The sequence below is a fragment of the Accipiter gentilis genome, chromosome 5 (genome assembly GCF_929443795.1).
Source record: "Accipiter gentilis chromosome 5, bAccGen1.1, whole genome shotgun sequence".
Classification (NCBI taxonomy): Eukaryota; Metazoa; Chordata; class Aves; order Accipitriformes; family Accipitridae; genus Astur; species Astur gentilis.
This window is the reverse complement of record NC_064884.1, coordinates 31,306,234-31,329,941: the sequence shown is the minus strand read 5'-3', so window position 1 is coordinate 31,329,941 and position 23,708 is coordinate 31,306,234. Positions and strand designations below refer to the sequence as shown.

Genomic DNA, 23,708 nt, shown 5'->3' with positions numbered 1-23,708 from the left:
CTGTAGAAAATAAACTGGAACATTCATGTCTGGTTTATAATTTCTTTTTACAGCAGGTTTTTGTGGGTTTTTTTCTTTTTTCTTTTTTTTTTTTTTCTTTCTCTAACACTATTCCTAACTCTCTATGTTAAAATATTTTGGCATACTGGATTTTCTCTTTTTTAGGAACACCTGTGACTCCAGTTACTCCAGCCAATGTGGTACAGAGTTTACCTGATCCTTGGGTATCTCAGATTGCTAATACAGATACCCTTGCTGCTGTTGCGCAGATTTTACAGAGTCCTCAAGGCCAACAGGTAAGTATTTTGTAGACAGTTACACTGTTTGATATTTTGTGTCTTTGAGGTACCCTTAAGAAATACTGCTTTCATGAGTATCTTAGTTTTGTGTCCGGTATCCATGTTAACTATCCCATGAGGTTGTTCATCACAAGTAAGTTCCAGGTAAACTAAAACTTCCTGTTACCTTTTGTAACCAACCCTGTTTGTTCCTTAGGAGCACTGCAAAATGTGACTTCAGATAAGATGGTGTATAATACATAGTTTTCTATATAGTATTTTACATGACTAAATCAAGAGTAGCATTAAGATTTCGTGGATATAGGTATAAAATAGAATGCCAGTTTAAGCATATTTCTCTGCTGGATGCCCCAAGAAGCTAAACATTGTACAGAATTATATAATGGAAATGTACTCATTCTGGAAGTGCATTGTGTGTTGATTCCTTTATCTTTTCATCAGCTAAATATAGTTTTTATTTTGCAGCATTCAAAAATGAGGTCCTAGAAGTGACTGTGTTCCTCAATTTCTAAATGCTCAACTCCAAAAATCTGGGTTGATGTGCAGCAAACATTGAACTGCTTGTCCTTTTAACCCGCAACCACATAAGTTGAGCATGCACAATCAGCTTTCTGTAAAAATGTAGATCATTGTTTTTTCAGTTTATGCTAGAACTCTGGCACCAGCATAACTTTGGCATTATGATTTTTCTTTGGACTGAGAAATAGGATGCTTTACCTGCTGGGGTACTAAACAAAAACCCCATGCATATGAATGAGAAACAGTCACCAGTGAGCTGTTACAAAGCACTGATGCTGATAATAACAACAACTTAGTGAGATTGTTTTACAGTGTTCAACTAAGCAGAGTTGTCTGTAGTTGTTCATAAGTCAAGCGAAAGGAGTACTATCATCTGATGACACCAAAAAAATAGTGATGGGAGGAAAGATAGTGGAATAGCTATTAAGGAAGGAAGGAAGGTGAAGTGAGAATGGGAAAATATAGAAAGTCAGTAAGGTAATTTTAAAGATTATTACCTAGAGAGTATTCTTTAAAAAAAAGGGGGAGGGGGGGGAGGGGGACGACAAAGCAAAAGAAAAAGATTGTGAAGTTGAGAAGGGAATTTGACCAGATCCCAAAGAAATGACATTTGGATATTTAGCTCAAGATGGTAAAATGAGGAAGAGAATGGATTTGGGGAGAGGGAAAAGGTGGTCTTAAGCAGAAGTGTGGAGCCAGACTGTGAATGCAATAAATATGTACATGCAGATCTCTAGGATTGGTAGATGAACTGCAACATTTGCTTCCATCCTGTCTATCTTTATTCTTCCTGTTCTCCATGCCCCCCACCCCAAGCTCCAAAGTCCTTGATTTCATATTGTGTTTTATGGGTGAGAATGCATGCAGGTAAATTGAGAGTCTAGACATAGGAGAGGGCAGAGTAAGAAAGGTGTGACCAACAGGAATGTGAAAACAGCTAGAACGGTGACCACCCAGGATTTTCCCACTCTAGGGCTTCCATCTCTGCTTCTTCAGTTTGATTCCTTCCTGCTCTGAGCAACGCACAAGGTAGAGCAGCCGTATTTGTTCATCTTTTGTGTATTGGCCAAGAAGGGAGGGGGAGGGTCTTCAGCTTTGCCTATTGCAGTAATCAGTGAAAGCTCTTGGTAAGGTGGAACAGTAACTGAAGCATTTTCAGAGGCTCTGCTGTATAAGGAGTCTGTATAACTGTTTTTGAAGAATAGGAAGAGTTGTGTCACATTATCAGAAGGTAACTGTAAAACAATCTTGAAAAAGAATACATTTTTAATGCATTGTGGAAAGATCAACCTAATCAGCTTATGTAGGGTTTCTAGTGTGCCCTAGTAAGAAGGAAGCGATTGAACCCTGTAAGAGTTCGGTGGTGAACCCCATGAGGAGGTGGAATATGAATGTAAAGATAATCAGGGACTTAGGTCACCATAGTTTGGACTACCTTGATTTGCTCAATCTTTTTTCCAGAAATACCCAAAGGTAATGCTCCAGGGGTTTACCTCATGGATGGTCAAAGGACTGCTCTCTCTAATTCCATGGTACTTCAGGAGGGCTTCTTTCCATAGGGATAGTATTTTTTCCTTTTGTGTTAAGGTAAATCTGTACAATTTTATGGGAGCATCTCTATTCAAACAGATGAATAGGTCTGCAAATTAAAAAGCCTTTTATTTCCTCATTGGGACAGCTCCTTTAAAAACATTATATACAAATGGGCAGTTGGAGTAAGGAAAACAAGTTATACCAGGCAATTGGATTGTACACTTGTTCTAAAATAGCTCTGGAAGATACTCTATTTTTCTTTATTTTCCTCCTCTAGATGTGAAGAAAGAGACTCTTAGGGTATCCTGATAGACTCTGAAATGTCTCGGCTCCATTCACTACTCTTTTGAAAGTTCCTTCTCTGATGATACTTAGTACTCATTCCACTGTAATCCTAGACCTCTCCTGGGTTGCGGAGTGGAGTTGTTTAAACAAACCACCCCAACCACCACACCACCCCCAAAACTTTTAAAATAATATTTGAAACAGCCAACACTATTTTTAAATAATATTTTTTAACATCTGTCTTTTGGCATTACCCATACTTCATTTTTACTGTAACATACTTTGTTGTTACTGTATGTCTGTTGCCCCAGAGCTGCTGCTTCTGGTTCAACATTGCATCTAGCAATTTTTATCCTAAGATAGTGCTATACAGAGCCCGGAGTCTGTGCCACTGCAGGAAGTCAAGTTACATTCCCAGTTCCTGGTTAATTTGTTTTTTATGTTTTGTTAACATAGCAAGGGAATTGCATTCTATCAGCGCAAACCTGAGTTTCAGCATGAGATTTTCCTTGTGACTAATCCAGAGACACTAGTGCAATCTCTTTGTGTAGACATGTTGCATCAGCTTAGTGGAGCTTGCAACAGTGCAGTTATTGTCTTTCTGCCAATGTTGTTACAGCAGACAGATTTTTCTAATATAGGTGGGCCCTTAGGAAGCTGGAGTAGGCTAACAGATTTTTTTCAGGTCAGAAGGAATCAAACTGGAGAAACAGAAGAGGGGGAACCCTAGAAAGCAGGAAATCCTGAGTGGTGACTGGTCATCATGCAACCTGTCAGAGCAAGTTAGGAGGAAGAAGCATCTGCATGTCTTATCAGCCACAGAAAACAAATTAGCCAGTAAGTGGGAACAAAATTTGCCATAAATGAAAACAAATTAAGATGAAATAATAGCCATAGGTTAGATGATACTGCGTTCCTGAGGGATATTTTTTTCCGTACTGGAAGGGGAAAAGACTAGTTTGGTTTTTGGTTTTTTGTTTGGGTTTTTTTTTTTTCCAAAAATTTTCTTGTTTAATGCATTTGTTGTCTTTTCTCTTTTAGCTTCAGCAGTTGATACAGACACTGCAGATACAGCAGCAGAAGCCTCAGCCTTCACTACTTCAAGCCCTGGATGCTGGTCTTGTTGTTCAGTTACAGGCCCTCACAGCACAGCTTACAGCTGCAGCTGCTGCTGCTAACACACTCAATCCACTGGAACAGAGTGTCTCTTTTAATAAGGTAGAAGTAGAATAATAGAAGTTTGAAGATATATTTATTAAAATATATGTAAGTGAAAGAGTCTTCTTTTGGATTTTGTGGTTTGACTTCAGAAATTTTAAAAATACATTAATATATTATAAAGTGTTCTATCTTGAAAATAAAAAAAATGTCTAGAGAAGATAGTATAAGTGAAAAAATTAGTTTTATATGAGTTTAGGGCTAAATGGCATTTCATAGAATACCTCATGTTGGAAGGGACCCATAAGGGTCATCGAGTATGAAGATGGATTTGATTTAGCAAAGTTAAGCCATTGTTATATGTTTTTCTTCACCCTTTGTAACACAGTGGTGAGAACTGAGCATGTCTTGTATTTCCCCTTATTGTGTTTATGGTCTGAGGTAGAAAATGATTTCTTACAAGTGAATGAAAGGGAAACATGCAGAAATTTATATACGCTGTTTTCCCCAAAGAGTAAAATGTGATTGAACTTGTAATTTTCTTACATTATAAATGCCAAGAAAACTTCTAATCTTAGCCACAAAGTGACAGTAAGTGAAGAAATAAGTTTATGACTGCAGTTAAAACTAGTCATGTGACACCTTTTAAAGGATGTCAAAATGTAAAAAAGAAACCCTGTAGGTAAAGAAACTTAGTGTGTGTTGCAACATACGAGCCTATCTTAAAAAAAAAAAAAATACAGAATGCAGGAATTTTAAGAAGACTAATATAGTTGAATGCCAGGTAGCAATAACCATGCTGGCAATTACAGTAGTAGTAGTAGTATAATATCAGTAGGATAAAAAAAGGAAGAACTTCTACTCAGAGATTAAACAAATAAATCTTGTTCCATTATCTTTGGAAGAAGCAGCTTGTGGATAATACCTGTAGGATTGTCCTGGAGTGAATAAATAATAAGTCAAAGAAGCGAAAAACTTTTTTTTTTTTTTTTCCCTTTTCTTTTTTTTTTTTTTTTTTTTTTCAGAACGCAGATAATCTCTCTTTCAGGCAATTAGCTGCTCAGAACTTGACGAGTGCCAAGTTTAAAGTTTGAGATCAATTTATCTTATATTTCTAGAATTTGCTCAGCTAAGCTCAAATCTCTGAAATAAGAGAGTTGTCATTATTAATGAAGTAATGCAGCTGTAAAAATATGTCAGGAAAAAAATGGCCTGTACTCATGCTGTATCACAGCTGTAACCATCAACTTTAGTAGGGTATAATCACAGGGAATGAATGCATCAGTTAATAGGGACTGCCTTAATATTTAGATACAAAAAGTAATTAGGGGTATGAAGTATTGTGTTTTTATTTCACAGACTTCAATTCCAGCATTTATAGGGATAGGTGTACTCATAGATGTGGCTGTCCTGAATGTTGGACAACTTAACTGGAGCAAATTGAAGGAAGTGGCATTCTGATGAGATGTTTATATGCCTTGAGTGAGTTCAGCCTGATGCTCTTTAGTTAGTTTATGCCAGTAATAGTATGCAGGATTCGTCTTGTCATGAAAGTTGTCAGCAGAGTGAATGTACATGATTGTGATTTCTGGAACTTTGAAGGTAAGTGTTGTGGAAGGAATTCTTGCTGCAGTGTGATAATTTACAAGCTTTCAGTAGATTGTGTTGATTTGTTCTTGTAAACTATGGAAGAGTTGCGATTATAGTATGTGATTGTACCTCAGTTCTGCATTATACAAGTAGTGTTAGATTATAATACATCTCAAATTCCTTGTTCAGTGTTCTGTAGCATCTGTGAATGAACTGATAATGTATGTCTTGTTAGTCCATTGAGGCTTTTACTCAAAGGCTGTTTAGGCTGCTTTGCAGAAATAGCATGTTGGTTTAGAATTTCCTCATTTTATTATTTTTTTAATAAAACATTGGTGCTACCATTCCTATTTTCTCCTTTTTTTGAAGTTTGAGGATTTCTGAATCTAGGTAGGTATTATAGAAGAGTATATATTTATATATATATATATATAAGTGAGCAATCTTATTTTTGCAATGATAAGTTTTGGGGACAATAATTTTCCTTGCTTTTTTTAGTGGTTTCTCAGCACCAATATCACCTGCAGCCCGAATCCTGCTTTTTAATAGCTGAAGACTATGAGTTGTGATGATATAGTTCTATTTATTAGACTCTTTGCTTCCATTTCATTCTATAATTAATTGTATAATTTTTTTACTAGGCGCGGCAGCCTTAAACAGAGAGTTAAAAAGGCAATATTTACTTTTATGAGAAGCATCTGCATCAGTGTTTTACTTTGAATCAGCAGCATGCTTTTGATTGTTTATGTGTACCACACATTGTTTTGCATTGCAGAGCAATCTTGAGTGCATCAAGTAGATTTATTTGGATTAAGCTAAAGCAAAAGATACAGTGCAACTCCTAATGAGCGCTCAGTCAACAGGGCCAGACTGGAACTACTTCAGAGTAACTAGTGACAAAGTCCGAATAGCATGCCCAAATAATAAATCTGGTTTGTAGTTTTAAGAGGAAAATTTCTGGGTATGCTTTGCCTCCTGGCAACAAATCTAGATCTTTGTTAGTGATCCTCCTGGATGCTCTGAAGTTCTGGAGTTTTTGTGCGCATTTCAGAGACCTTGCAGTAGTTTTATATTTAACACAAAATGCCTCAATTGCAGGTGACAATACTGTTAAAGATGCAAGTATCAAAAACCAAGGTGTCAGAACAGTACAATGAGCAGGAACACTAGATTAACAGCCTTTCTTTGAGTACCAGACATACAGTTGCTTAATTTCTGAGGTTCTAGTCTTTATAAGAAAACAAGTTGTTAACAAATCTACTTAAAACAACAGAGCATGGGCCAGCAGATTGCCCTGGCAGCAGAAGGCAAACAACATCGTGGGTGGTGTGAACAGGAGAATAGCCAGGTGACTGATGGAAATGATCATACCATCTAGACATCCCATCTATTCGAGACTGCATCTAAAGTATCATGTCTAGTTTTGCTGCCCCCACCCCCATACAGGGAGGACATTGACAAACTGGAATTAGTTTAGTGGAGGACCACCAAAATGGTCAGAGCTGGAGCACTTGGCCTCTGAGGGACTGGAGCTGGTTCAGCCTGGGGCAGAGGCAGCTTTTGGGGGAGACCTAACAGCAGCCCCTCTGGCACCTATGGAAGGTCAGCAAGGTGAAGCCAGGCTCTTCTCAGCATGGCATAGCAGCAGGATTATAGACAACAGACAGAAATCAAAATGAAGGGGTTCATCCTGGGTATAAGGAAAACCTTTTTTTTCCTGTAAGGACAGTCAAGCACTGGAATAGGTTGCTTGGAAAGATTATGCAGTCTCAGATGTTGGAAACTAAGATGTTTCCAAGACTCAACTGGATAAAGCCATGAGTAACCTGATTTGAGCTCACAGCTAAGCTTGCTGTTAGCAGAAAGTTGGACAGACCTGCTGAAGTCCCTTTCAACTTGGACTGTCCTGTGATACTAAGATTTATGAAGAATGGGGCAGAAGAGATACTCTCATCTAGTAGAAATTGATGAAGTATTCTTACCTGAGGTACAGTGACCAATCCTGAACATCTTAAGCTGCAAAATTAGAGAATCTAGGAATTCCTGAAAGCAGTAATAAGAAATATTGGGTAGTTTCTGTAGAAGATACTGAATAGACTTGTGATGGAGTTTAGAGAATGGAGGATGGAGCCATGATGTGGATGCAGAAATACTTACATAGTTGAAGGTAATGTTCAAAAGGTAAATGTTCTGAGTTGGCAGACATTAAAAAAAGACAGCTTTTATGATAAATAAACAGTAAGCATTGAGATCCAAAGAAAACTGTGAAGCTTAGTTCTTATTCCATGATATAATGATGGTGAATTGGATAACAAATATAAATAGTGCAGGAAAATATTTCTGATGAATACATAAGTATCCATCTTCTTTAAAAAAAAAAAAAAAAAATCCCTATTTTTAATAAAGTTGGCAGTTCTTCCAATCCTTTGTTTTCAAGCTCTTGAAAAGAGCTCCACAGTATCTTGTGGTAATAAGTTGCACAAATTAATATGCATTACATGAAAAATTCCTTTCTTTTCTCAACATCAAATGTGCATGTTTTGTAATCTTGCTACATGACCATATCTGTGTGTTATGATAAAGATTTTTTTTTGATCAACATTTCTTACACATTTATGTTCTATTCATTTTATTTTAATTTTAAAGAGAATATCCTGATCCTTAAGAATAACTTTGTTTCCTTTGGAATAAAAAGGTTTTTTCATGTCTTTAATCATTCCCATTGCCTTTTCTGAACATGTTCTCTTCTTAGGTAATTAAAGTAACAGATGTAGCATTCATGGAAAGTTCTATACTTTTATATGCCTGTGTGTGGTGGGTTAACCTAGGTATCCTAATATTTAATTTGTTTTAATTTCTATTGCTTTATTGTAGGGAGTATTGTGTTACAATTTATTTAAAAACCAAGATACTTCAGTTCAGATTTTTCCTTTTAATGTCTACTATGTTATTTAAAACTAATTTAAACAAAAATCATGCTGCACATTTACCGGTGTTGGCTGGAAGTTCTTTGTTTTCTCTTCCAGATGAGACTGGTTGTTTTTCTAAAATGCATTTTTTTTTTTTTTTTTTTTTTTTTTTTTTTTTAAGTGGAGCAGCATTTTGTAAATGCTTTACTTGAAAATTTTCTAACAGTATAGGGGGAAAAAAAAAGGCGGCAGCCATCTTGCTTTAAATGGATTAGATATATATGCTGAAGGTTACTCTGGATTTTAGCATCCCATCTCACATAAGCTTGATGGTTTATGTTTCTGCTGTGTTTTGTCAGAGATATATTCAGTCCTGCTTTCATATATATTAGATTATTTCATTGGGAAAATAGTTCTAAAAAATCTTGATTGATCAGTCTTGGTTAGCTTATGCTTTGTTCTTCTTGCTGGACTCCAGTAATTGAAAGTGAATAGAATATCCTGAGAAAGAAAATGGACTACTGAATCATCATGGCTTGAATCATTTTTACCTTGGTATTTCAAAATGACTGCCCTATGTTCTCATCCTCTTGTTTTTTTCTTCTGAACCAGGGATTGAGAAGAAGTTACAGCAGTTTGTAGTACAGCATTAACTCTGCTTTTCAGAAAACTTCCAAAGTGTAAAGATGCGTGGACATGGGTTTGATAGCACTGCTCTATCAATGCATAGTTACTGAAAAAAGACAATCTCAGTGACAGTAATGCTTGTTGTATTTCTTTATGCTTGTTCTTTAGTTTTGTCTTCAAGAAAGTAAAATGCTACTGAAATGCTTCCAGGCTATTTAAAAATTAAGAAACAAAACAAACTTTTTTTTCCAGCAGAACTACAGTGTCGACATCTTTACAGATAAAACAGGAAGATTATCAAAGTTTTTCTTTCTCCCCATCAGATACCTTTCTTTTTATCCCTCTGGAAGCTTATTCCTCTTACACGATAACTGCTTGCTTTGATTTTTTGCAGACTGTGAGAAGTTGTTTTCAAGGAGCAGTATATTTGAAGGAATTCAGGTTATCTAAATGACACATGTGTCTGAAAATACAGTAGTTCTTTGCAGAGTAATCAAGCTGTAGGTCTTCTCTTGATATGAGCAGAACAGTTTGCTGATTGCCAAAGGATTGAATAATTGGCCTCTTCATAGTAATTTCTTCTAATTAATTTTATGTAATAGTAACTTTAATCTTTACTCTAAGCCTTCCTCCAAACTAGTTGTTACTTCCTATGGAAAGAACATGTGATTGTACTTGTAACGGCATCCAGAGCTCAAGGAAGCCATGGACAAAATTTTGTATTTGATCCATTCAGGAGTTTGGTAGCAATAGCAGTATGACATTGAATTTTCTATTCAGGTTATTTGCTAAAAATTTTTTTTTTTAAGTTGAGAAATAAGAGCATTTTTCTTTTTAAAAGTAAATATACATAATGGGACATATAAGGAGTACTCAGTAATGCTTATTTTGCTTTCTCCTAGAAGCTGATGGACAGGTTTGACTTTGGGGAAGAATCTGAACAAAATGAAGAGCCTAAAAAGGAAACTCCCACTTCCCAACTGTAAGATCAAGCTATGTTTCTTATGGAAAATGCTAAAATTTGCCTGGCACTAGTTGAACATTAGGATTAAATAGTAAGGAAAATATTGTTTCTTTCAGAGCATAAGTATACTAAAGCAGTAGGAAGAGAAAAGGCAGTTTACTAAATTAATGGAACGTATACATTTTAAAAATATTCAATATAAGTCTTTGTGCCAGAAGTTTTGTTGACTTCATATTAAAGTCAGCACGTTCTTTGCTTTGTTAGTTATATTCATAGCGTTAATATGATAATGGTGATTAACAGAAGGTGGAACTAGCTACGTTGTCTTCATTATTTTATATTTTTAGTTAAACTTAAAACTCAATTGTGAAGACCTGTTTACAAACTATTTAAATTAAAAAAAACCTGTACTGTTTTTTTTTATTTAAATTATTTCATTTTAGGCCTTTAGTACCAGAATCTGTGAACAACTCACTTTTTCACCAACTAGCTGAACAGCTACAGCAACAAAATTTAGAACATCTCAGACAGCAGCTTCTGGAGCAACAGCAGCCTCAAAAGGTAAGAACTCCATCTTGTGGCTGTTGTAATAATTATGTTCTCCACTGATAAAAAATTCATCCTCCGGGACAAAAAAAATTGTCTTGTTACTGACACTTCTCTTATAATGAAGGTCTTCGTCACTATCTGATCATCTAATAACAAAAGCTAGCAGAGTAAGTGAAATAAGTGGGTGGAAGTGCTTAAGGCAGGAAAAAACCCCCAACAACCAAATGTGTGGGGTGTACATTTTGTTTCTCTTAGGAAGGAGTACCCTTTAGCCGAGTTAGACTGACATGCTTTGATTGTTCAGCGCTCTGTATGGGGAGGGGGGGGAAGCTTCTTCCTTGCTGTCAGGAAGGAGGTGGTGAGCACTGAAGTGATTATGCTTCTGTCTCTGAAGGGAGAGCAGCATGCAAGCTGCTGCTGCAGAACCATCAAAAGAACAGAACAGAGATTGAGGATAACTTTAATTTACCCTACAAAGCTTTAAGTCTTGAGTAATAAATGTCTCATCTGTTGAAGAATCTGATCTAAAGAATAGAATCACATATTTCCTGAGAAATGATTAATTAAGAACTGATGCTCAAGATGACCAAAGATTTCTTCTTAACTATGTGAATTGGGTCCTTTCTACTCTACACTGAAGTAAATTGACTTATTTCTTCTGAGGTTAGTCTTTGGTATTTAGCTGTTCTTTTTCCCTGTTGATCCCATTAGAAAAAAAAACAAAAGTTTATTCTCTCTTGATACTGACCAGATACAAAGTGGACTTCCTGTGAAGTATTTGGATCTAGTTTCACAGTAAAATAGAAATCTTAGATTGAAAGAAAATCTAAAGGACCACAAACTTAAACAACTGTTGGTGATTTTAGTTTAACTTGCGCAAAGGTGCATTTGCTCAGCTTTCAATTAAAAACGTCTTCTGAGTTCTGAATTTGTGACTTTGAGTTTTTGATTGTTTAGAAAAATAAAAATTTAATTTTTACTAGGTATTATTCAACTGCTTTATTTTACTATGTTTTATTTTCATTTCTCATTTAAGTGCAGTAACTGAGAAAATTTGTATAACATAGCTACAGACTAAATAGTTTTTGATGTTGGTGGTGAGGTAGCAATTTCTGGCTTTAAACACTAAAAAATGTTGTAAAGGAATACAACTTCAAAGAGTGCATCTCTTTTAGGAGCTTTTGATGTGACATATCTAAAAGTAACTATCTAATTTGAAAATAAAAATGCTGAATGCCTACCTTATTGTAAAATAAGCAGAATTAGAGTTTAAATTAATTTCATCTATGAAATTAAGTTACAGTACATTTATGGGTAGAATGTTCATATGACTCACCCGTTATTATTTGATCTTCTGTTCTAAGTCCAGAAGTTGTTTACTTCAGGTCCGCTCAGCTTCTTGTCTAGTCAGTGCAGAGAGGGAAGTTTTATTTTCACGTTGATAGCACCTAAAAGATACAGACTTCTGCTGGAACTACTCTGTAATGTCTGCAGCATGTTATAAGGACAATTTTCTTTAATTCCATGTTTAAGCATCAGTGAGAAAGATTAAGGGAAGAGAAGGAAAGATAAAACACAAAACGAAATTATTAAGCATCTGATTAGGAGCAGAGGAAGAGGATAAAAGGCAGAAGTAGCAACAAGGAATGTAGGAATTGCTATCAACAGATTATTGAAGAATAATTAAATAAAGGGAAAATGAGACAAAATGGATGATGTTAGAAGGAAAATGCATTAACTGAATTATAGTAGAATTTTTTTATTCTTCTGCAAACTGTCATTATAAGATGTTTAAAAATATGAAGACAAAAGAAAAAAACCTTGGTATTGCATGTCATTCTGCTAACTTTCTACAATTCTCCTGGCAGATAGAATATCTAGCATTTGTTTAATAAAGTGAAAATGTAGTGAGAATCACTGAAATGTTTACCTGCAATATTGGATTATAGGGTTAAAATTACTTTTTAAAATTGTCCTGATAGCATTTCTGAGTATTTTCATTGCATTTCCTGTATTTCTTGAATTTCTTTCATATCTTACAGATATTTATTCCAAATCTCTGCTTTCAATCCAGTGTACAGGCTATTATAGTTTCTTCTTTAGCAAATCAACAATACATTTAGTATTTTACATTTTTTAGTTTTGGTGTTTTTTCGGAACTGCTTGTCTTGTTAGGTCTCATAATTGACATGCTCATGTAAATGACACAACACCCCCCTAATCTTGTAGTAATTACTTGTCTTAAATCATACACTGTAAGAAATTTTGGAGTTAAATGTAAATTTTTTAACTAGTTCAATTGCTATTGCAAATATTTCCATTATATTAATAACAGAATATAATTTATTAATGCATGTGCATGGATGACCAATGGGTATCTTTCAGTGTTACTGTACATATGGCTGCCAGCACTATTGTTCGTCCTGTGAGTTTTTGTTTTCAAGCCAGCTAAATGAAGCAACAAATACTGTACTTTGTTTTTTTGATTCAGCAAATAGTAATTTTTTTATAGTCAGGAATATTAATTATTTCCAAGTTTTGTATTTAAGGATGATACCAAAAAAAGGAATGGAATGGAATGACATCTAGTTAAGCTTTCATATTAATGGGAAGTGGGGAAAATAAGAGAAACTTGATAAATAGTTTTTCAGAAGTATTAGAACACTTGTTTTAGGTACTGTTACATTTTGACACAGTAAGCATTTTGAATTATGAGGCTTTTTATGATACATTATTATTATTTGTTATTTAGGCAAGCCCTGAGGAGAATCAAGAAGGAAATTTTGGTTCAGAGCACTCTGCCTCACCATCACAAGGGAGTAGTCAGCAGCAATTTTTAGAAGTGGAAACAAATGTAGATGATTCAATGGATATTCAACAACAGGTAAAACGTATTTTAAATTTGATTACAGAAGTTGAAAGGAAAACACATAGGAAGATGATTTAAAAATGAGTGATATGGATATATGCTTTAATATAGTCATATACATCATGACTATATTTATTAAATGTTATTGAACATCTGTTATGTCTGACCTCAGGACATGGATATAGATGAAGGACAGGATGTTGCTGAAGAAGAGATTTTTGAACAAGAAGAAAAGAAATCAGCTGTTCGTTCAAGATCAAGAACTCGTTCAAGATCTCGTTCAAGGTTTCGTAATTAACTTGTCTTACGTAAATGAAGATTTTCTGAAACAAAGTTGCAATTTGTGATTATCACTCTCAATTCCGTATTTTCCAAAATTGTCATGAGCTGGTTTTGGCAATGAAAAAAAAAGTGTTAATTTAATATTTGTGTGTTAGATGCAGACTTTCTCTGTGACAGTTCATTTTGCATATCTGTGCTCTACTTTAATTTTTTTTAAGACCTGTTTAGGTAACAAAAATAACTAACGCTAGCAGCTGGTCAGGTTTTCTGTGCCAGAAAAATAGATACTGTTATGGAACTCTTTGAATGTGTTTTGTTTTGTTTTAAGCTCAAGGTGTATGTTCTATTCCTTGCACTACTGGCATAAAGTTTATTTGTTGAAGCAGTTTGAGTGAATATAACAGAAGTGTCTGTATAATTTTTAAAGTTTGTAGTTAAAAGATAACTAAATCAGAATTTTGTTTTTTTTTTTAACTCAGCATACTGAAATTAAGTATTTTGTAGGTCACCAAGGAAACGGAGGTCTAGATCACGATCTGGTTCTCGTAAGCGTAAACACAGAAAACGTTCACGCTCGAGATCAAGAGAAAGGAAGAGAAAGTCGTCTCGGTCATATTCCAGTGAAAGAAGGGCTAGGGAAAGGGAAAAAGAACGTCAGAAAAAGGGATTGCCTCCTATACGGTCAAAAACACTAAGTGGTAAGTGACAGCTGCTTATTGTTTTGATAATAGAGTATTAAAGGGAAAAAAGGCTTTTTTTTTCATTTCCAACGTTTCTTACAACTTGGGTATATCTTTCATCTTGGAGGAAAGCAAGTATCATACTGTTCTACTGATGATTTTACTCATACTGTTGCGCTAACTGAACGGAGAGTAGCAAGGGCTGTCCCTAAGTTACAATCTGCTTTTTCTTTAATGCTGTCTTCTGTGGGGCATTTGAAGATGATCAGTGCTTGACCTGAAAATTGGTACGCTGATAAGACATTTTAAGTGTGTGGTACACACTTTGGACACTTTGCTGAATATCTTAAATAGAGGCCAGTTTTGTTAAACTTTTAGAGTGCTTTTTATCACAGGAATATAGAGCCAAAGCAAGTGGAAATGTGAAACAAGTAATTTGCTATCATAAGACTGACTATAATGGCTGTATCTTAAGAAGGTATCCAAAAACCAATTGGATTTCAGCTTCTGCAGAGTGCCGCTGCGCACTACTGTCATTTCTACAGAGAATTTACATACTAAAAAGGAGGAGGATAGCAGGGAGAAGGAGAACTTTCTCCACACAGTTGCATAAATCAAAGGGAATGTATTTTGAGATGAGCACTTGAAGCAGTGAAATTGGGTGTAGTCATCTGCTACTTTGTCAGTATATCCCATTCCTGCTCTTCGCAAGACTCTGGATTCTAGGGATGCATAATTGTACTTAATTTATTTTTGTAATGAACTTGTGTTCCCAAATTTAGCTTTATATAGATTATACACAGTTTCTGATGTAGTTTTGCATTTATTTTGTGTTTTAAAACTGTATCATTTATCTGACAAGTTAAATAGTTCAAAATTCATTTTTGCAAAGGAAAGAATGTTCTGTTCTCTTCACATTGATATTTTACATCATTCCAAGGTGGCTTTAAGCTCAGGACTGTACTACAGTTTAGATGTATAATTTTTTCTTCTCTGGCTTTTCACGTGAAAAGAGGCAAATCAGTTTTATGGTGTAGATTTCTCACAGTAGTCCACAAAGCAGTGAGCTATAATCAGAATGGGTGGGAACTGAGTGGAAGGGATGTTAAGTAACCTGATGAACAGCAGCAGCAATTTAGGTCCTGTGAAGTGATCCAGGTCATGGAAAGGAGATGTTAAGAAGGCCAAGTAAAGTTTGGAAACTTTGGTGGGGGGTGTAAATAAATAAATAGGTAATTCACTTGACAAACATTTTACTTCATGAAATTTTTTTCAGTGACAGCCACTGTTACCACTTGCTGAGGTCTGAAGAATTGTTTCATAGAGCTTAACACCATGAGAATCAAAAGGGCCATCTACAAGCATGTGAGGAACAAGTTTTGTCCAAGAGAAATCTTAAGGCTAGTCATTCTCAGTACTGCTGAGTACTGCTGTAAATTGAAAATGTTATTTGTCAGAGGAATGCACAAAACTGGTTTCCAGTTTGGTACACCGAGATTGGTACAGGAAGGGATGTGTGATGTATCAAGATCATAACGAAGAAAGGATGTTTCCTTCGTTCAAGTTAGGGCAGGCCCAAGAGATCCAGGTTGTCCGGTTTGGTTCTGCCTTAGATCCTTTAAGATCCTGGGTGTATTATTCATGGTATTAAGTTATTTGAGGAAAACGACCAATATTGGCTTAATCTCTTGCTTAGATCTCTTTGTGTTAAGTGGAAGTAACTGCTATGACTGTGTCAAGGCTTGCACACGTAGATTGGGTAGTAATTGGGAGACAAAAAAATTGGAACCATGAACATATGGGAGAAGGAAGTTTTAGCTCACGTCAGTGAGGGTTTATATTTGGCGAGGGGATTGAGGTAGGCATTTGGGAGACAGATTGCAGGGATCAGGGCTTGTGGTGGAACTGACAAGAGTCAGAAGTGTTATGGACATCTTCAGCTCAATGGTGGGCCTCAGCCATGTTTGTCTTTCTGGGATGTTCCCCAAGGTAAAGTAGAAGTATAGTTTCCATTTCTTTCAGGTGAAAATGCAGTGCATAATAACTGCAGTGAAGTTCCTTCTGTAATATGCTTCTAGCCAGTTAGAACTTAGTCTTACTTCATTAAAACTGACTTTAAATCCTAACGGCATGTTTTTTATGGAACATGGAATAGTAATGATTTTTTGTGTCACCCCGCCCCCGTAATTTCTACTGCAGTTTACCTTTAGCTAATAATCTACAGAGTTTTATTTTTTCATTTCTTTTAAAGCAACTCTTTTGTTTAAAAAAAAAATGAAAGAAGAAGAGTGAACATTTGTACTGAATATCTGTTTGGTGTCTTTTAGCCCTTAACATTTTTGTTAATGTAGTTAATCTCTATATAGTAAGTAATAGATTTACTATTCTTGCTTTTTGATCAGTGATTTCTGTCTAATTGTAAAGCCTTTTATATCCATGCTGTAGAGTATTTCATAAGCTAACGTTCTAGTATTTGGATTGACGTGAATGTGTCTCTTGACAGTTTGCAGTACTACTCTTTGGGTAGGTCAAGTAGACAAGAAGGCTACACAGCAAGATTTAACTAACTTGTTTGAAGAATTTGGACAAATAGAGTCAATTAATGTAAGTAAGCATGTTATCATGCATTTTCAGGGATTACAGACAAGTAACTTAAACATGCTTATGCCTCTGAATTCCTTTTAGCAGCTTAACCTTGTATTTAGGAGACTGGTTTTTTTTATCACTGTTTAAAAACTGTGGCTATGATATTTGCTTGTTGGTTTCCAAGTACTGTCTTCTGAAGCAATAAAGACAGTACACTTCATGGTAGAATGGCTTTTCCAAAGCACTAACAATTAACACGGTTTTTTAAACCAGGGTCTTAACAAATAAGTTATGCCTTTTCTCTTTGTGTGATGGGGCATGAGGCAGGTATCATTTTTCCTTGGACTAATGAACACAAACATATCCACATTGTTCTTGGTTACGTTCCATACACAGGGTTCCTTAAGTGGAATCAATGTGGATAAAACATTGAGAAGAAAAGAAATTGTACTGTAAGCAAGTGTTTATTCTAAACTATGACAATTAAAAAGATGCTTATAATTTGGAGATACATCTGTCATTATTTGGAGTAATTAAGGTTTAGATACTTAGAGTCGTAATTCAGTGTTGCCTATAATTGAGCTTCAAGAGAAGGTATTTTTCTCCCGAAGTAACATATATGCATGAGAGAAATTTGGGGTTTTTGTCTTTTGCTCCAGCAGTTTTAAAGTGCTTCTCATGCAATTTAATTAATTTCAGAAAATATTTTTACTATTTTTCCTATCCCGTTAATATATTCAATTATATAATTAATAAGGAGTAGGTTTTGTGGCAAAATAGGTTTTCTTTTAAAAAGCTTCACAAGTCAAATAAACCCCATAGCCTGACACTTAAGCCTCATTTTGATTTGCATATTTTTATAAGAATTGCATTAAATCTGTCATCTTACATGTTTTTTTCATTATGTTACTGTGTGTTCCTAACCAACATAAAAGCGCACCTATATTTTTGACTAAAACTAAAATAAGCAGTTGTCATACATGATTTGCAAACTTTCAAAGATTACATGCCACATCATACTTCTCTTTCCTAAATAAAACATTAAAGCTAGTGGAAATCACGCTTCAGGAATGAGGACTCTACCCTTCAAAAGTGCAAGGTACTTTTAAGCACAGAGTTTGCACCTTGGTGAAGGGTTGTTGCTCAGCTTGCAGTGAATGTGGAGCTTTATAAGAGGTAACAACCTCTGATTTTCTGCAGTTGTCATAGTATAGCTCCCAGTTCTTGCCTGCTCCATGTTGTTGAAATCTTTCATGTTATTTTTAGTATCCATTCTTCAGCTTGCTGCTGCTTCTTGAAAACGTTATAACTGAAGTACCCTGTCAATAACAGTCTTAAGTTTTGCTGATGCTCAAAATTGTTAATGTTGCTGATTAAGGTGATGATTGTTTACAGTGTAAGCCTTTCCTTTTTTAGTATGAGTATTCACTCAGTGTAGTTACGTAATCTGAAGTACTGGTTTTCCTACTTTTTAAGACCATTGCTTTTTTTCCATAGATGATTCCCCCAAGAGGTTGTGCTTATGTCTGTATGGTACACAGACAAGATGCGTATCGTGCTCTTCAGAAACTTAGTTCTGGGTCCTATAAAATAGGATCTAAAATTATTAAGGTAAGTTGATTTTAATCTAAGGATGCTGTCTATTTCAAATGCAGTACAGTTTTAATATGATGATTTGTCATTTAGCAGCTGTTCATTCAAACGTACAACATAGGGAAGAATAATGAAGCAGTAAGATGTAAATTGTTTTCTTTCCTCTCTAAAATGCAGCTTTTAACAGGCGATATGAAAGATAGTAAAATGAAATTACAACTTGATACCTAGGAAATACTTGGAGAACATTTTACGTGCGTGCTAGTAATAAGAGTACAAGGCTGTAAACAACCCAAGTCCTGTACCTGACCGTATGGATCACTTAATATTAAATTTTACAGTAATCTTAGTATATGATTAAATGTTGTGGGTTTTTCTACTTTCTTTGATGCTTTAGGATGAGTCCTTGAAATACTGTATTTTTAATTTCCCCATATATATGTTAGAATTAATGTAGAACAAATTTAAGCTTTTTGATGTAATTGATCTTCCACATATGTGTTGCAGAGCCCAGGTAAACTTCCTACAGTTTTATTTAAAATTAAATCTTTTAAAAACTTTAATAAATAGACACTGAAGATTGATCTGCAGTGACAGAAACATGAAGGAAATTATCTGAAATATTCTGTTCACAGGTTATATGATTTAACCAGATTATCTGGTTGGGTTTTATTTTCAGATTGCCTGGGCTTTGAACAAAGGTGTGAAAACAGAATACAAGCAATTCTGGGATGTGGATCTGGGAGTTTCATATATTCCTTGGGAGAAAGTAAAATTGGATGATTTGGAGGGCTTTGCTGAAGGTGGCATGATTGATCAGGAAACAGTAAATACAGGTACAGATGTTAACAGTGATTCTGATAGTTAGAAAATTTATGTATTGTGGTAATTGCAAATCCTCAAAGTTTATTGTTTCAGGTAATATGTAGTCTCTTTCAATTTACATATTTTACTAGCTACTTGTTTACAATATAAATGGCACTGTTTGTAGATGAGTAACTAGTTGATTGTCATGACAATGAGGAGTTGGTGACAAAGGAGAGTTAATTTAAGCAAGTTAATAAAGTTAGCATTTTTTAAAAACAGTTATGAATTTACAGTTTACTCGTTTCCAAGTATGTAAAATATTAATTTGTCTAGAAATAATGATCTGCTTGTGGTTATGAAAAGCCTCATATTCAGGTATAAGACTTAAGTTGGAGTTGGAACTTGTCCAAATAGGCACAGCTTAGCTGAACGCTAAGGTATTTCCTCCATAAACTTGAAGAGACAGGAAAGCAAGTAATGTTAGACCTTACTCTGAAACCCAGGTAACTGAGAGGTTTGTTAGGTTTGTAAAAGATTCACGAGTCCTCTGCTTTCTGGAGACGGATCTAGCACCAGATGACTGTACTATACTGAAGCAAACACTAGATTAAGACTGTTTTGTAATAGCAACAATAATTTTTCAGGTAAAAAAGCAGTCTTGCTTTGAGTAAAAAGTGAATATAAACGACAGAAAAATTAAAACATGGAACACTACTGAAATATATTCACTATGTTATACTTGAGAAACAAAACTTTTTGAGGAAGTGACAGAAGGAAGAAATGGGTGTTGGGGTGAGGTTTGTTTAACATTCTCTGTCATTGTACAGTAGCCAGCTGATAATACAGATATGTTAACAACAACAGTTTTTAGAGAACTGGAGCATGCTTTATATTACAAATTATTAACGGAATGATTAGTGAAAAAAATTGGCAAGTTTTGAAAAATCAGTTTGTATACAGTCTTAATTCAACAGACCATTGCAGGTGATTAAAGAAATTTTACATTCTTTAAAATATATAATAATAAATAATAGCACTTGTTTCTCTTCATAATAAGTTTGGGGGTTGTTTGTAATGAATCTGTATAGATACCAGATTAAAATTTATTGTTTAAGAAGGAAGAGGACTTTTTAGTATTTAAACAAAAATAATATATTAATTATCTTTTTATATTAAAAATATACCTTTTTTTTTTAAAGAATGGGAAACAGCCAGAAGCTCAGAAGCTGCTAAAGAAAATATTCAAACTACACAGAGTGCTGCAGTTGATAAGAGTACAGTTATTACAACGCAGACAGAAGCTTACACGCAACCAGTCACTATGCTGCAGGTTTGTATTGGTCTTAAGTTTGCAAAAACCCCACAGAACTGGAGGACAAGCTTTTTATTCAATATAGATACATTTTAATGCTGAGTTAAATTACTTAAATCAAAAATACTTAAGTCCTATGCCCATGTGTGTTTCTTTCTGAAATATTTTAGAGTAGAATCAGTTGCTGTGGTTTAGCAAAATCTTTAGATTCTTGCACAACATATACCAAACTTGTGTACAATCTCGAATGAAGGCTTAACTGTTGAAGACAGAGCAATTGTAAAAAAAAAATTAAAAAAAAAAATAATACCGGCACATTAGTTTTTTAAGGAGAAATTAAAATGAGCCTACAGAAAGTATTTTGCTTATAGAGCAAAGCATCCTTCTGTAAGCTGTGCAATGCAGTAATCTTTTTTTTACTTGGGCTTGTTTCTTCTTTACCGATGTGCTTTTCCCCATATCAGCTTTGAATGCAAGTTTAATTATTTTCTCAATAATTTTGGGCAGGATTTTATTGGGACGGTCTCATCTTTAAAATATCTGATTATTCAAGTAGTGTGCTGTTGCACTCCATATGCAGTAATTCATAAGAGTCTTCACTGTATTTTTTTCCTACTGCTAAACCAGAGAATTTTTATTAACATCCAGTTAGTAACAAGGTATTGTGGAAGGCTAGAAAAATACAGTGTAATTTTTCTTCAGTATATTATACTACACATGTTTATCAAGTATAAATAAAAATGCTTTTTGTCAAACTCTCCAAATCCTTTTTTATAATTACTATATGAAATTGTAAAATGAGAAGCAGTTGCTTAATACAAATTTTTTTGCATTCATGTTATTACTGTTTTATCTTCCCTAACGTGTCTAGAAATTTCCAATACTTGAGCTTACATGAAATTACTATGAAAGTTAACGTATTTGCATTTACTTGCATTGAATTTTGAGCTTTTTTCTTTTCACAAAAATTGTCTTCAGTATTATTTCAGCTGTCTCCTAGTGTACACTGTGATCAGTATATATTTAAATATAGATATATATTGCTTTTATTCTGCTGCTAATTACTTGCAATTATGCTGCACTGTATCTAAACACGTAATTTTCAGGATTTCATCAGGATTATTAACCTTATAAATACATACCCTAAACTGAACTTTCCAGTACTGTTCTAAAATATGTAAAATTTTCTAAGTGCTTCCAATTTGCCACACTATCTACATTTTCCTTCCTGTTCTCTATCTGTCTCCCTTTCTGCATTCGCCTCTCTCCCATAGGTAAATTTTTATTCCTGAATAATACAGCGTTTAACCATGTGTTTTTCTGTTCTTTTAGACTAAAGAAAAGGTAGCATAGGATTCTCCCAGTGTCCTTGTTTATCTGCAGTGTAGGTACCATTTCAGAATACAGTTTAATTCTTCAGGGTATTCAGAATATATACAAAGCCTTTGGTACATTTAGGGCTTTACATGAATTGCACTTGAATCAGTTTGTCCCTCTTTCAGTGTCATTGTATACTGTTAAGTATTGAAGTTGCTCGTCTTTTCTTTCCATGAAAAAGATTCCAGTAGCTCCAGCTGTGCCTGCTGTTAGCTTGGTTCCACCTGCGTTTCCTGTCACAATGTCTGTCCCTCCTCCTGGTTATAGTGCAATTCCTCCTCCACCCTTCTTGAGAGCGAGTTTCAACCCTTCACAGCCACCTCCAGGTAAGTTACTAAAAATGAAGTTGAGTATGTAATGAGTATATTCAGTTTGTATGCTTCTATGTACATCCTGCTTTGCATAGTTTTCCATCAGCTACTGGTTACTGTTTGAACCAGTTGACCTTTGAATCTTTAATTTTAATCTAGTATGAAATTTCCTATGTCTAACTTAATATTATTTTTACCAGTGTATTCTGTCAAGAATAGGAATTACAGCAGAACTTTTTTTGAACTTTCATAAAAATGAAAATTTTAAAATCCTTAAGATTAATCTCCTTTCTTTGGAAAATTTTGAAACTCTTCGTTTTCTTCTTGGGATATTGGTGGCAGAAATCACTTTAAGATGTACATGCAGATCATCTACAGTAAAGATGGGGTTGTTTTTGAAAACAATAACCACTGTTACCTCTTCCTATACATTTGTTGTTTGCTAGTCTTCAGTGATGCAGCTTTTCAGGATAATGTAGGCAAGCTTTTACTGCAAAACTTTATTTGCTTGCCTTGTAATAATTTGTCGGGTTTTTTCCGTATAGGTTATATGCCTCCCCCAGTTCCACCTGTGGTCCCCCCACCTGTTGTTCCACCACCTGTTGTCCCACCAGTTGTTCCAACACGTAAGTTTGATTCTTCTAGTAGTTTTTTGTGTGTTATGAAAAGCTTACTGTGGAGTTAGTGGGGAAAAAAAATGTAGCAAATTAATTTTTTATTATTTGTGTGCATAGTTCAATATTTAAACCTGCCTCTAACAGATGTATCTGTTACTTGAGCTATTTGGTGTTAGTCACTGAATAATTCGTAATTGTTTTTGCTTAGCATTTTAACTGTATTCATTTAATGTTTAAAAATATCTGTTCAAGAATACTGATGGCTTAGGTTGCCTGCAGTTCATGGTCTCTACAAAAAACTAAATAATACGGTGCTGATTGAGGGTAAGACATTTTTATCAAAATATGTAACAGGATAATTAATTTCACTTATTTTGATTTGTCAGCCTGTCCTTTGCCAAACTAATCTTGAAGGCTTGAATATATGATTACTGTGATACATTTCTGTTATTTCTCTACAGCTTTAGTCCAGCCTCCATTACCAATTGCACAAGAGACAATGAAGGATGTTCCTTTTACTAGCCTTGTTCTACCAGTTGGCACAGTTACTAGCAATCTAGCTACTCCAACGTTATCTGCTGGAAGTGTTTTTAATCCTCTGCCAATCAACAAACCAGAATCGGATGAAAAGGGGTCACATCTTGCAGACCTTCAGATTTCTTCCAGTGAAAACAGTAGATCTGGTAAGAAATGTCTTTATTGTCTGATACCATTGCATACAGGAAACATCATACTTCTGAGGATTTTTTTATCAGGTTGTAGTCCATTGTACTAATAACTACAGAGTAGGAAGTTTTAGGCTGGGTATCATTTTCAATTTAAGTTGGTGCAGTAGTGGGAA

At 34.8% G+C, this 23,708-nt stretch overlaps 1 protein-coding gene across 5 annotated transcripts in view; it reads left to right on the top strand.

The window, feature by feature from the left end:
* The window catches only part of SCAF8 (SR-related CTD associated factor 8), a 168,838-nt gene that overhangs the window by 33,692 nt on the left and 111,438 nt on the right, over window positions 1-23,708 (top strand). For 3 of the 5 annotated variants that reach the window (XM_049801207.1, XM_049801206.1, XM_049801205.1), the window contains exons 6-19: window positions 166-296; window positions 3,678-3,854; window positions 9,823-9,902; window positions 10,328-10,445; window positions 13,186-13,317; window positions 13,475-13,587; window positions 14,089-14,282; window positions 16,768-16,868; window positions 18,348-18,461; window positions 19,123-19,279; window positions 20,450-20,580; window positions 22,121-22,265; window positions 22,796-22,876; window positions 23,329-23,550. In XM_049801207.1, the coding sequence (XP_049657164.1) occupies window positions 166-296; window positions 3,678-3,854; window positions 9,823-9,902; window positions 10,328-10,445; window positions 13,186-13,317; window positions 13,475-13,587; window positions 14,089-14,282; window positions 16,768-16,868; window positions 18,348-18,461; window positions 19,123-19,279; window positions 20,450-20,580; window positions 22,121-22,265; window positions 22,796-22,876; window positions 23,329-23,550 (1,896 nt within the window). Of the gene's footprint in view, window positions 1-165; window positions 297-3,368; window positions 3,474-3,677; window positions 3,855-9,822; window positions 9,903-10,327; window positions 10,446-13,185; window positions 13,318-13,474; window positions 13,588-14,088; window positions 14,283-16,767; window positions 16,869-18,347; window positions 18,462-19,122; window positions 19,280-20,449; window positions 20,581-22,120; window positions 22,266-22,795; window positions 22,877-23,328; window positions 23,551-23,708 lie in introns of those variants that run through there. The other 2 variants (XM_049801208.1, XM_049801210.1) reach the window with 2 other exon arrangements.